Here is a 12898-nt window from a genome sequence, read left to right on the forward strand (position 1 = left end):
AGGTGGAAACGTGGCATCTTCCTTCTTTCCCTCTGCAAGGTTTCCCTGGCGCTTGGCCTTCAGCTTTAGATCTGAGTCTGTATCCCTGCTGTGTGGCCTGTGGGCAGATCCCTTTCCCTTTCTGGGCCTCAGCTTTGATCTCCTGGCTGCCAAGCTTGGGGAAAGTGAGGGAGGGCCCAGCCTGGGGAGCTGGGAGGTGGGGGTGAGCCTGGGGTAGGAAGGGGGAGGGAGCTGAGGAAGAGAAGAGGTGTGAGCTATCAGAGGATCATAAAGAGAAGGGGGCGGGTGCCGAGATTTGGCTGGTCTAACTTTATTTCTCTAAGCTCTTAAATACAGCACTTTATGGCTCTGTGTGTGTGTGTGTGTGTGTGTGTGTGTGTGTGTGGTGATATGGAAGGTAATTAGGTTTGTTTGTTTGTTTGTTATTTTTTATTTTAATGGCGGTGCTGGGGACTGAACCCAGGGCCTGGTGCTTGCTAAGCACACTCTCTACTACTGAGCTAAACCCTCCGCCCCTGACAATGGCTTCTTTTTATGAAGCACTTTCTCTCAGCCAGAGGGTAGAACATAGCAGAGAGCAAGAAAAACATGATTCCTCTTCCCAGGGAGCCGAGAATCGAAATCCTTTTTATCTCAATCCTCACAGCGGCCCTGCAAGATGGTGACACTATCCCTGTTTCGCAGGCAGGGAAACTGAGGCTCAGAATGAGTGGTATAAAGGGCTTTGCCCAAAGTCATGGGTCTGGGAAGTCAAGTGATGCAGCACAACTGTCCAGAGTAGGCAGCGAGAGTGCTCAGGCCTGGGTTCCAGGGCGGAAAGGCTGACCCCGGGCACATCAGGGATTGAAGCAGATGGCATTTCTCAAAGTTGGGCCAAAAGACACTGAACCTCATTCTGGGGGAAGGAACTGTGCTCTTGTGTAGTTTTGGGAAGGATTGGATTAATTAGAGTGAAAGAACTTTCTCTCGTGCAGGCCTTCTCAGAGCCTTTAATATACGATTGCACCTTTTGCAGTTCCAGGAGGGGGACCTCTGGAAAGCAGTGCTGCCCAAACTTCCTTCAACACAAAATCCATTTTTTCTTGGAGCATTTCAAGGGCCCCACAAGATACTATGTGTATCTTACTGTTAGAACATGCTGTCCTGGGCCTTCTCGCCAGTCACATCAACCCTGAGTGCCCTTGCTGATTGAGTAGATGACCCCTGAAGGCTTTAATAGGAGTCGAGCATTAGTATCCTAGCACATCAGAGCTGGAAGAACCTTGTAGGGTGCAGCCCAGCTGCTGTGAATTGGGAAACTGAAACCCAGGGCAATCCAGGGTTTGGAGGAGGGAGGCAGAGGTAGACAAACCTGTTGGGAGACTGTTGTAACACTCGGGGGAGAGGTTCTGGTGGTCTGAGTGGACCACACTCTGCTATGCATGTAGTGTCTTTCTCAACAATACAGATTTCCCTGAGCCACACCTGAACCCTAACCTTGCTCCTTACACCAGATGCTCTGGGTCGTCCTGGGCACCTGCACTGCCAGCACTGCTCCCAGGGAAATCTGACCATTAGCCAAATTTGGGAGACACTGAGCGTGGGAAAGGGAGGGGAAACTCTCATTTATTAGGTGCCAGTATTCTAGGCTTGTCACGGGCATGATATCCTTTAATCCCCATGACACTCTAGGGGATAGATGTTAATACCCCATTTTATAGAAGCTGAGAGGAGCCAGGCAGCAAAGAGACAAGGACAAGAACACAGCGAGGACCAGCTCCAAAGCCCTCCCTCCCCTTACAGTCTTTTTTGGGAGGGAGGCAGTGGGAGTAGAGAAACCGGGTTCTCTTGAAGGGAAAATGGGACAGGCTTGGGCTTTGGCTGGCTGGGGACAGAGGAGCCGCGTCATCCTTCCTGCCTTTGGAGCTCAGAGACCAAGGAGCATGGTGGAGTCAGAGAGGGAACCTGATTTAGGAAGGAAGACATTCAGCATCTGCAGGGCTCCAGGCTGTGGCAGGCACTGGGGTTGAGAGACTGGTAGCAGAGAAATAGCCCACCAGATGTCTGTGTCCTAATCTGGAAACTGTGACTGAGGTTAAATGGAGGAGGGGAGCGAAGCTTGAAGATGGAATTAAGGTTGCTCGTCCGCTGACCTTAACATAGGGGATGATCCCAGATGATCCCGATGATCTGGATGGGCTCAGTGTAATCACGAGGGTCATTAAATGTGGGAGAGGGAAGCGGAAGAGGTTAGAACGGTGCAATGTGAGGACGTGACCTGACGTTGCTGGCTTTGAAAATGCTTCTTGCAGGGACTGCAAGCCAAGGAATGCGGGTGGCCTCTAGAAGCTGAACAAAGTAAGGAAATGAAGGAGTGGAGGAGGGGGTAGAGGGCAGGAGAAAAAGCAGCAGCAATGAACAAGGGTTCCCCTAGAGCCTCCAGAAAGGGAGGCAACCCTGCTGACATCTGGATTTTAGCCCGGTGAACTAGGGTTGGACTTCTAACCTACAGAACCCTGAGATACTAAATGTGTGTTGTTTTAAGCCACTGTTAGTGGGAGTTTGTTCCAGAAGCAATAGAAAACCAGTGAGGAGCTGAACTAGCTCTGAGATGGTCTCTGTCCTCAGCAAGTGTACAGATGTCTAGGGTAAGATCGTCAGGACGGCTGGCTCGGGCGGTTACGGCGCTGGGGGAGGAAGGGCCGGCGGGCGCTGTGGAAACCCGGGAGGCCCCCAGCCCAGCCTGGAGTTGACACACAGCACCTCGTAGAGGCCGGGGGCCCGTCTCGCCCCGGGGCCTGGAGTGAAACCCGTGGACCCCGGCCTACCCGGCGAGCCCTGCTTTGCTCTGCCCAGACTCTCAGAGCCCTCCTCACACTTTCAGCTCGACTGAAATGCTTTGGTTGCAAGTAACAGAAACCACCACAGGCGACCAGGAGAGGATTTTCTAGGGAGCTTATGGGGGTCTCGCAGAACAGAGGGAACTTGTGAGGAAGCAGACTGCAGAGAAGGTGGTGGCCAGGAGCGGGAACAAGAGGACAGCCCCTTCGGGGCTCTGTCTCAGGGCAGACCGGCCCCAGCTGGTGGACGGCTCTGTCACTCACGTCACAGCCAGATTCCCGGAGGGAGAGGCTGGGTAGCGGCAGCCGCCCTACAGAATTCCCGTGTGCTTGTGCTGGAGCTGCACCTGCCTGGCCAGATACGCGCGAAATTAGGGTGCCTGCTTGTTTGGGGCGGCTTGAGAACCTGCAGCAGATTTTGGAGGGCTCTGACTTGCCCCCCCCCCCCACTGCTGTAATCACCAGAAGAAGGGGCTTTGATGCCCGGTGGTCAAAACAGTAGGCGTCCACCCTTCTGTCACCTCTGCTCCCCTCCCAGCTGCTGCTTCTGCTCCCAGTGCCCCCCCTCCCATTTCCTGCCCTGGGTTTGTTTAGCTGAGCTGGCCCTGCCTTTGTGGCCCCCAGACACACTGTTACCCGTCCACCTATAGGAAAAGTTGGCCATGAGCCATGCACCCAAGGCCCAGGCTGATTCCCCAACGTCACGGGGTTCCTGCCCCTTCCCCTGCCTGCCGCCACCCACCCCCAGCTAAGCCTTCATCCAACTTTGGCCACCTGTTGAAATCCGCTGCAGTCTTAGCCAGCCCCCTCCTCCCAGGTAGGACACCCAGAAAGATACGCAGCCCCTGAAACAAGAGACAGGGTTCTGGAGCCAGCCTCGCCCCTGAATCACTGCATGACCTCGTGCAAGTTCCTCTCCATTTCTCAGTCGCCCTGTCTGTAAAATAGGGCACCGGTCCCCACCTGCTTCCTGCCTAGTTTGCTTGAGGATCGAGTGAGCTGGGCAGGGGAAGCACTGTGAGGCTGTGATGGCTCCGTGTCCCCTAACATCCCTCCCACCCTGGGCCCAAGCCCTTGTAATGGCAGGAGCTTAGGAAATCTGGGTTGAACGGAAGTGGAAATCCAGTTTAGCAGAACCTGTGGGTACAGCGGCCCCAGCACCACCGGTGACTCAGCAGGGCTGGGCTTTTTGGAGAAAAGTGCCCGAAAGTCAGACATTGCATTTCCTGGTAGGATCAGCCTCAGATGTGGGGCCACCTGAAAGAGGGGGGCCTATGGGCCTATAACCAGGGCCAGGGAATGGGGGTTCTCTGTTGGGGCAGGGATTGGATTCAAGTCTGTCTGTAAGCTGGGAGACCTTGGACAAGTCCCTCGGTCTCTGTGAACCTCAGTTTCTTCCTGTGTAAAATAAAACTTGCATGCATGAAATAAGATGGGGGGACGTGCCATGTTCTCTTTCCTCTTTCTTCTTTCTTCACTTCTCCTTGTCTCAACTCCTCGTGGTCCATCTTGGCTCAAAGGAGGTCACATGCTGTGAACTTAGACTTTCAGAAGCCCCTTGCAGCAATCCCTCTGCCGGTGCCTGATGTCCCACCATTCACGCTGTCCTCTTGTGTTCAGCATCACCCTGCACACTGATGTTAGAGTTTTTAATTTTTACACATCTATCCTTTCTCATCGTGGAAATACGGGTGGAGGAGCCATGGGGTGAGGACGCTAAGGGGAGAAACAGGGCTATCTCAGGTCTTCCCTCTGTGATAGTCCCATTCCCCCCTCCTGATGGATCAGTGTGCTGAAGAATTGCTCCAGGAAGTTCCCTTGGCTCTGAGGACACCGCTCAGGGCTCCCAGAGGCTAAATAGAAGCCAAGTCAGCATCATTTGCATAACACTCTGATGACTGTTAGTGGCTTCTTTCCGGGTACTAATGACAGAGGCTTGGGAAGAGATGCCAGCATCCACATGGAACGAGCAGCCACCCTTGCTCAACCACTTACTAGCTCCATGGACCTGGGCAAGTTTCTTAGCCTCTTTGTGCCTCAATGTTCTTACCTATAAAATGGGCACAATCACAGGGAGCCCCGATAGAGTTGTGATGAGGAACACACGAGATAACACGTGTAATGTGCTCGGATCCCTGCCTGGCAGATAGTATGCATTTATTTGTTATTGTCATCATCATCAGTGTCATCATTTTTGCTTTATGAATCAGCCCTAGGCCCTACACTGGATGGGTTCATGATCTGGTGGAGGAGACTTACCCTGGGTGTGTCAGACCCTCTGCCAGGCCCTGAGCAGAGATCTGAAGGTGAAGAGAAACGGTGGCCCTGGGAGCTGTGTAAGAAGGCACCTACCTGAGAAGGAAGAATCTGGAACAAGGCAGAGCTGACTAAGGCTCAGGAGAGCAATGTGCTGGGACAAGGCAGGGGCATCCTCTGGGACTCCCCCAAATTCCATTCTTCTTACAGTTGCTTCCTACCAACTGTTTCCCACGTGGGCCAAGGCCCCTTGCCTCTCTGCCTTTGCACACTGTCCTGTCTGGCCCTTCTAAACTCACCCCCAGCATTCCCTCCTTCAGGAACTTCCCTGACTGACCCTGGTCTGATTTGGGCCCTGGGCTCCTACAGTCCCCCTTGTCTACCGTGAAATTCCTTGAGGAAAGGCTGCATCTTGTTCACTGCGGTGTCCTCAGTGCTAGCACACAGTAGGTGGCCAATTAACGTATGAACATAGGAGGAATGGTTCATCAGTCAGAACTGTGTTAAGCTACAAATGTGAAAATCCGACTATAGTGGCTTAAACAAAATGAGGTTTATGTTTTTCAAGGAACAGGAAAGCAGGCAGCTGCTGTCAAGAGCTCGGCAACTCAATGTCTTTGCCTTTGCTTTGGCTTTTCCTCATGGTCACAAGATGGCCACTGTAGCTCCTGACATCACATTCATGTTCAAGGAAGAAAGGAGAGGCAAGACAGCACCAGCACTGTTGGCCTCTTTTGTCAGGAGAAGCAAACCCTTGCCAGGACCATAGCCAACTTCTACTCACTTTTCTTTGGCCAAAACTGGGTTACATGGCCACCCTCAGCTACAAGAGAGGCTGGGAAAACAAGTATCTAATTGAGCTGGAAGAACAAAACTGCAGCTTTATTAGCAAGAAAGAAGCCAGGGGTGATAGGGGGGGAAGGATTAAGGCGTTCAGGGGAAGGAGGGCGGGTACTGGTTAGACAGCCAGCATAGGGCTTCATGACGGAGGTGGTGTTTGCGCTGTGCCTGGAAAGTCATGCAATTTTGACAACAGGGAAGAATGGCCTAGATCTGGAGGCCTGAAAATGCTGAGTGTGACCGGGGCTGCCATGTGACCAAGACGGCTAGAGCAGGAAAGAGGTAGGACCAGCTCGGCCAACTATTGATGTGTTTGGCAACAGCCTAGCGGCTCTTTATGCCTCATGGCTCTAGATCTCTTCCTCCGCTCCCTGAAATTTCGCCCTTAAAGATGATCTCAGTCAGTGAGCATGCCCTGGACACCTGCTACGTACAGAGTCTTTTTCAAAATACAGATATGCCCTGGTAGCTTGTGGTCGTCGGTCATTCATACCTGGATATCCGTCCATTTTATTGGCTAGTGACCTCCTAAAGCTTAGCTGAATTCTGCTCTGAAAAATGGGGATTTTTATTCTAGAAAGGCGTAATGGGGCCTGGAGCCTGGGGCCCAGGAGATGGGGGTGGAGACTGCGTGTCCAAGGGGAGTAGGTCTGTAGAAGAAGGAACTCTTGCCCACTGAGCCCTGCTACGGGCAGGCGCTGGCCATCTTTCTTTTCTAAAGTGCCACCATCACCAGTTCACAGCTGAGGTAGCTAAAGCCTAGAGAAGGGGACTGCCCTGCCTGAGGTCATCTCCTGCACAACTGATGGAACCAGGGTTGGACCCTGGTCAGTCTGACCCCAGACCACAAGCTGTCTTCTTCCCACCCCTATCATAATAATGAGCATCATCTCAGACGGTAGTTTATTCAACCCTTGCTCTATGCCAAGCACTGTTCTAAGTGCTTGATGGGTTTTAACTCATGCCATTTTCACAACAATATTATGAGGGAAGCACTATTATCGCCCCCATTTTACAGAAGAGGAACTTGAGGCACAGCAAGAGGGTAACTGACTTGCCCAAACTCCCACAAGTGGAATTTAGGATTCACACCCAGGTGGTCCAGCTCTGAGGCACAGGGAAGGATGCTGCTTTACCAAGGTCTTGTGGTGGATTAAGAATAGATTATCTGCTAAAAACAAACAAGTTGCAGATACAGAGAATGGATTTGTGGTTGCCAGAATTTGAGGGTGGGCGAAATGAGTGAAAAGGTTCAAAAGATAACAAACTTTCAATTGTAAAACAAGTAAGTCCCGGGGAGGGAATGTGCAGCCTGGTATCCATCGTTAGTAACACTGTGCTGCATATTTGAAAGTTGCTAACAGAGTAGATCTTAAAAGTTCTCATCACAAGAAAAAAAATTTGTAACTATATATGGTAAACAGATGCTAACTAGACTCACTGTGGTGATCATTTTGCAATGTATATAAATATTGAGTCATCATATTGTACACCTGAAACTAATATGTTATATGACCATTATACTGCAATAAAATTTTTAAATTAAATCTTAAAACTTTTTAAAGTGTAGGTTCTCTAGACCAGGGGTTCTCAAGTAGGAGAGACTTTTGCCCCCAAGGGTTCATTTGGCAACGTCTGGAGACATTTTTGATTGTCACAATGCCTAGGGAGGGTTGCTGCCTGCATCTAGTGGGGAGGATGCTAAACACCTCACAGTGCAGCGTCTACGCCGGCAGAGCCGTAGGTCTCCAGCGCGAGTGCTGAGGTTGAGAACCCAGGTCTTAACTAGTTAGAGAGCAGGGAATCTACCTCCTCTCAGAGCTGAGGCTTTAGACTCAGAGCTGGGAGAAGAACTGGGGGCTTCAGAATGAAGCCTGCACAGCTTGGCTTTGGTGCTGTACCAGAGACCAAATCCCAGGGCTCACGTAATGGTGCTGTACCAGAGACCAAATCCCAGGGCTCACGTAAGAGAGAAGCTCATTTCCTGATCTTGTCACCCACTAGAGGCAGGTCCAGGTGAACAGGCTTGCGGTGCTGGGGTGGGGGTTTCCTTTGCCTCTTTGCTCAGGGATTCCCTAGGGTGTTGGCTTGGCTTGCCAGTGTCTGGGCTCCAGTGTACCAAAAGCAGGAAAGAGGAAGCAGGAGGCACAGAGTATATGCCCAGAGCTGGAACCAGGTTACCACGCAGGAGAGCTGATGGCTGAATCTTTAGGAATTTTGGGAGCCGGTCATTAAACACAGCCATTATTAAATTAAATTCTATAGGTATATAATTCACTAAATTATATCAAAAACAAGGTTCGTAAGTACTCGAAATGTGTCGCTTCCTAATTTATTTGACTACGTTCTGCTGTTACCTGGGCCCTGGGATTTTCACAGCTGTTTTATCTGCATTGTGGAAACACTGCCTCATGCTCTGTCCCACTGCCCGTCTCTTCCCGACTGCGCTCAGTGACCTCACATCGGTACCAGTCACGGTGGGAGTCTTTGTATCACAGAAATCCGTAAACTCTACAAATCAGAGCTCGATGGTCTGCTTTGATGAGTCTCTAAATTTAAGAAAGTGACCAAGCAAATGTTAATAATGCTGATTAAACTAAAACCTGTAGGCGGTACATTACACCTGTTGCCATTTCATTGTGAACAGCACGAGAAGCTGACAAAGTGTTCTTCCAGAATTGGTCAACTGTGACTCGATTCAGCCAAGAAGTTGCTCACGTGACTGACAAACTATGGCCACAGAGGCCTTTGTTGTTTCCCTTTCCTCTTACTCGTTAACGTGAAGGGAAACACCAGCCAACTTTCACTTGGGATGTACTCTTGTTCATCGGTGATGTGAGCGACTTCTTTGCTGAATTTGGTAATAATCGAGCATTTATTTGTAATTTGATTTCGTGACACCCTTGTTGGTGATAGATATATGAAAACTGACAGTAGACTTTGCAAGAAATTCCAAGTCACACTGAAGTTATAGGAGGATGAAATTCACAATAAAGGGCACTGTACTGGGGGGAGGGCACAGCTCAGCAGTAAAGCTACATGCCTAGCAGGCATGAGGTCCTGGGTTCAATCCCCAGGACCTCCATTAAATAAATAAACCTAGTTACCTCCCCCTCCAAAAAAAAAAAAGAGTACTGTATTTTGGTTATTCGTAAACTGTGTGCTATACATTCTTTGCATCAGTAAAATTAATAACAAAAATATGTATGTGCATATGTGTGTGTGTATATACTTTTCCCCCTAGAACCATAAAACATCCATTAAACAGAATATGGGTTCTGGGGTCCCAGCTCGTGCAAGTCACTTCATCTCTTTGAGCCTCAGTTTCCTCCTCTCTAAAATGGGGATAATAAAACTTACCTCACAAGGTTCTCGTGAGAGTCAAACGAGACAATCTTTTGTTGTCTCGTTTTGTTGCCTAGAAACTACAGTTTGTTGGAAGTTTTGTTGCCTAGAAACTACAATTCAGATGTGAGGAGTAATTAATCCCAATTCCCACCAGACTGGTTTGTGATCAGGCTCAGGTGGAATTACAGACACAAAAGCACTTTGTAAAACTATTAAGTACTGTATTGGTACGAGGTGGCATGTTACATTTTTAAGTAATGAAAAATTATTGTTATTATAACAAAAGCAATACTATTAAAAATTTAGAAAACGCAAAGTAAAAATGAGAAACTAAAGATATCCACAATGCTACCACCCACAGATAACCACTATTTATATTTTAATACAGTTCCAACAATTATTAACTCGTGGACATATTTGTTCTGTTTGGACCCCTACCTATGCCCTCCAACTCCCTTATTCAAATAAAATTATTCTGAAGCATGTCCCAGACATCATATAATTTCATCATAAATATTTCAGTATTTAGCCCTAAATTTAAGGATACTTTAAATAAATATAATGTCAATATAAATATCACACCTAAAAAATTAATTCTCTAATGGAGGCTGTTGATAACAGGGGAGGCAATGCATATTTAGAAGCAGGGGGTATATGGTCAATCTTTGTACCTTGCACTCAATTTTGCTGTGAACCTAAAACTGCTCTAAAAACTAAAGTCTACTTTTTAAAAAGTTCTTAATAATATCAAAAGATGATCATTATTCACATTTCCCTACTTGTGTATTTCTTTTTTTGTAAATTGTTCTTATGTCTTTGAATATTGGGTGTTTTACTTATTTATTTGCCAAGCTCTTTATATATTAAGGACATCAACTAAGGTGATATTAATTACTTACTATTGTTATTCCTCCAGGGAAGGCTATGGAGACTTCAGAATCACTTCAAGACCACAGTCAAGTCCACGGAGAAGCAGAAGATCTAGACTGTATGTTTGCTCTTCTGACCCTCTGGGCAAAGCCACATGGGAGGTGGAGTCTGGCAGTGGGTGGAACAGAAGACCCTGCTCAGCACATGTGACACATTGGCCCAAGTCACAGTTGAAACCTCTAGAGAAGAAGTGATTTTACACACACACACACTTGCATGTGTGGTCTAGTCTGTCCCCCAGCCCTATCTAGCTGTAGGGACCCTCAGTTGCTCCCCAAATGTCAAAGAGGCTCTGGGGGCTTGGACTGGCAATAGGGAGAGTCCCCAGAAGGTAGGAAGGGTCCTGTATGGCCCCAGAATGTGCGTGGGAAGGTTTAGGGCTTGATCAGATCTCACCTGCCCTGTAATTTACAGAGAATGTTAGATTGGCAATTACTCTACACAGCCTAGCGGTCTGTTGAGAAGGGTGGGTTTAGAAAGCCCCTTCTGGGCTCCGTAAGCAGAGAAATGTCTGCCTTGGGCCCGGCTAGAGTCCCTGGGACCTCTGAGAGCCCTGATCTCCTGCACCTGCCATTGGCCTTCGGCGTTTGGGAAGAGTATCCCAGGGAATCCTGCCACTCCTGGCTCCCAAGTCCAAGCAGACCCCTGGGAGGCCTCCGTGGTCTCTGGGTGGGCGGACAGGAAACACTCATCCTCGCCTATATGTGCCTCCCAGATGGAGAGCAAGACCGGGAGGCCGGACTCTTTTCTCAAGAACAACATGAGAGAGACAAGTCTTCCTCCTCGTCCTCGTCCTCCTCCTCGTCCTCGTCCTCCTCCTCCTCAGGTACAGCAATGACTTAATTAAATACATAGCTATCAACACATTCAAGAGAAGGATTTACATGGAAGAAAGCAATCCCCTGTGACCTGCCTCCTCGATACTTCAGTTCCGTTTCTCTGCTTTCCCTCCTGGGCCCGCCCGTCTGTACACATAACTTGTACACAGTTCTAACTGAGCATATAGTCACTTTGGTCCTCAGTTTACAACTTTTTTGCCGTCTCATCCTAAGCATTTTGCCATGTTATTCCGTAAAAGCTTTGCAGCCATTTTTCATGCTTCCCGAATAGCGACTGCATCTCGTGTGAAGGAACATGTAAGTTTCCTAGGGACGCTCTGCGGCCAGAGGCACTGCATCTGCCTGGGTCCATGTCCCTTCTTTGCCGCTAACCAGCTCTGTGCCCTTGGGTAGGTCGCTTCAACCCTGTGTGCCTTGGGTCCTCGCGCGTAGTTATTACCTCATAACATTCCCGCGAGGACTGCACTCTACGCATGCCGAGGCTTAGCACCCAGCACACAGGAAAAGCTCTGAAAATAACTGGTCCTGCTAAGAGCAGCGACCCCCCCCCCACCCAGTTTGTCATCCTCATGAGCATCCTGGCACAAAAGCTTTTGCTTTTTGTATGTTTCATACAAATCAGGTCCCAAGTACTGACTCCCCACAAGCACTGTGATGGGTTTAGAGGGATAAGCACCTCTCACTGAGTCTTGATTACAAAGTGCCACATTAGTCTCTGATAAAAAGCAGAATGTTCTTCCACTTTTATTCTTTTAACTCAAAATGTGAGGCTGAATTGACAGCTGCAGCAGCAACATCAGAGAGAGCATTTATTGAGCACTCACTATGTGCCAGGCACCGTTCCAAGCACTTGACATGAAGTAACTCAGTTAATTCTCATAGCAACTCATGAAGAAGGTACCATAATTAATTTTACAGGTGAGGAACCTGAGGCCAGTGAGGCTAACTGACCTGTTGTAAGAGGGCTCAATAACCCACCTGGGATTCCCTGGAGGTCTTTCTGGGACCAGGGAGGCTAAGGGGTGGGCTCTGGTCTCCTCCTCCTCCACCAGAGCTCCTGCACTGTGATCTGTTTTACACAGTGGGCCTGCGCCTGAGATTTCATCTGGGGAAAGAGTTCTTGGGCTGAACAGCAACAAAAAAAATGCTTGCAAAGCCCTGGCCTCATGTCCTTGTGTCAGAAATGATAAGACTGAGGCTCAAGGTCAAGAAATCCATGCTAATTTCAGCAGAGAGAGAAGGGAAAGTGGTTAGTGGTCCTGGGGTTTGTAGCCAGTCTCCTCTCGGGACTTCAAAGAAAGCCACTGTCCTCTTTAAAAAGTGTACAAACCCACCCTTATGAGGTCTAGCTCTGGAAGAAGGGATTCCAGAGGTGGGGGGCTCTGGCAGGGGGACTCTGTCCCTTCGTTTCTCCTCCCCAGGGGGGAGCGGACGCTCTATCTTCTGGTTGATCCTCAGGAGGTGCTGCTCCCCCACAAACGTTCTGCCCCATGCGTGGCCATAAGCCCCTTCCCCACCGGTCTCCACAGCACACAGGGGACTGGCTGTAGTTAGCAAAACTGAACACTGAAGAAAGCAGCAGGGAAGTAACCACGGAGTCCAGGGAGCATTGAGACAGACTGACATTCAGGATCCTGGTCTCTGATCCTGCCGTGGCCAGCCTGCTGCGGGAACTCAGACCCCACCCGTCTTCAGGCTCAGATGGTGACCGTGACCGTTAGTCCTCAGCCCAGCCGTCCTCCACACGTAGGACCCTAACTCCTCGTCTGTCATCCAGCACCGCTCTCCCTCCATATATTTTTTATCTTAATGTATCTTGTTTTTTTTTAATTAAAACTCTTTTATTGTAAAAGATTACACCTGGGC

At 49.2% G+C, this 12898-nt stretch overlaps 1 protein-coding gene across 4 annotated transcripts in view; it reads left to right on the top strand.

Annotated features, from left to right (window-relative positions):
- The window catches only part of TMEM40 (transmembrane protein 40), a 41712-nt gene that overhangs the window by 16384 nt on the left and 12430 nt on the right, over positions 1 to 12898 (top strand). For all 4 annotated transcript variants that reach the window (XM_045515354.2, XM_010953076.3, XM_045515355.2 and 1 more), the window contains 2 exons: positions 10180 to 10251; positions 10909 to 11019. In XM_045515354.2, the coding sequence (XP_045371310.1) occupies positions 10180 to 10251; positions 10909 to 11019 (183 nt within the window). The remainder of the gene's footprint in view (positions 1 to 10179; positions 10252 to 10908; positions 11020 to 12898) is intronic.

Source organism: Camelus bactrianus, chromosome 17 (assembly GCF_048773025.1).
Source record: "Camelus bactrianus isolate YW-2024 breed Bactrian camel chromosome 17, ASM4877302v1, whole genome shotgun sequence".
Taxonomy (NCBI): Eukaryota; Metazoa; Chordata; class Mammalia; order Artiodactyla; family Camelidae; genus Camelus; species Camelus bactrianus.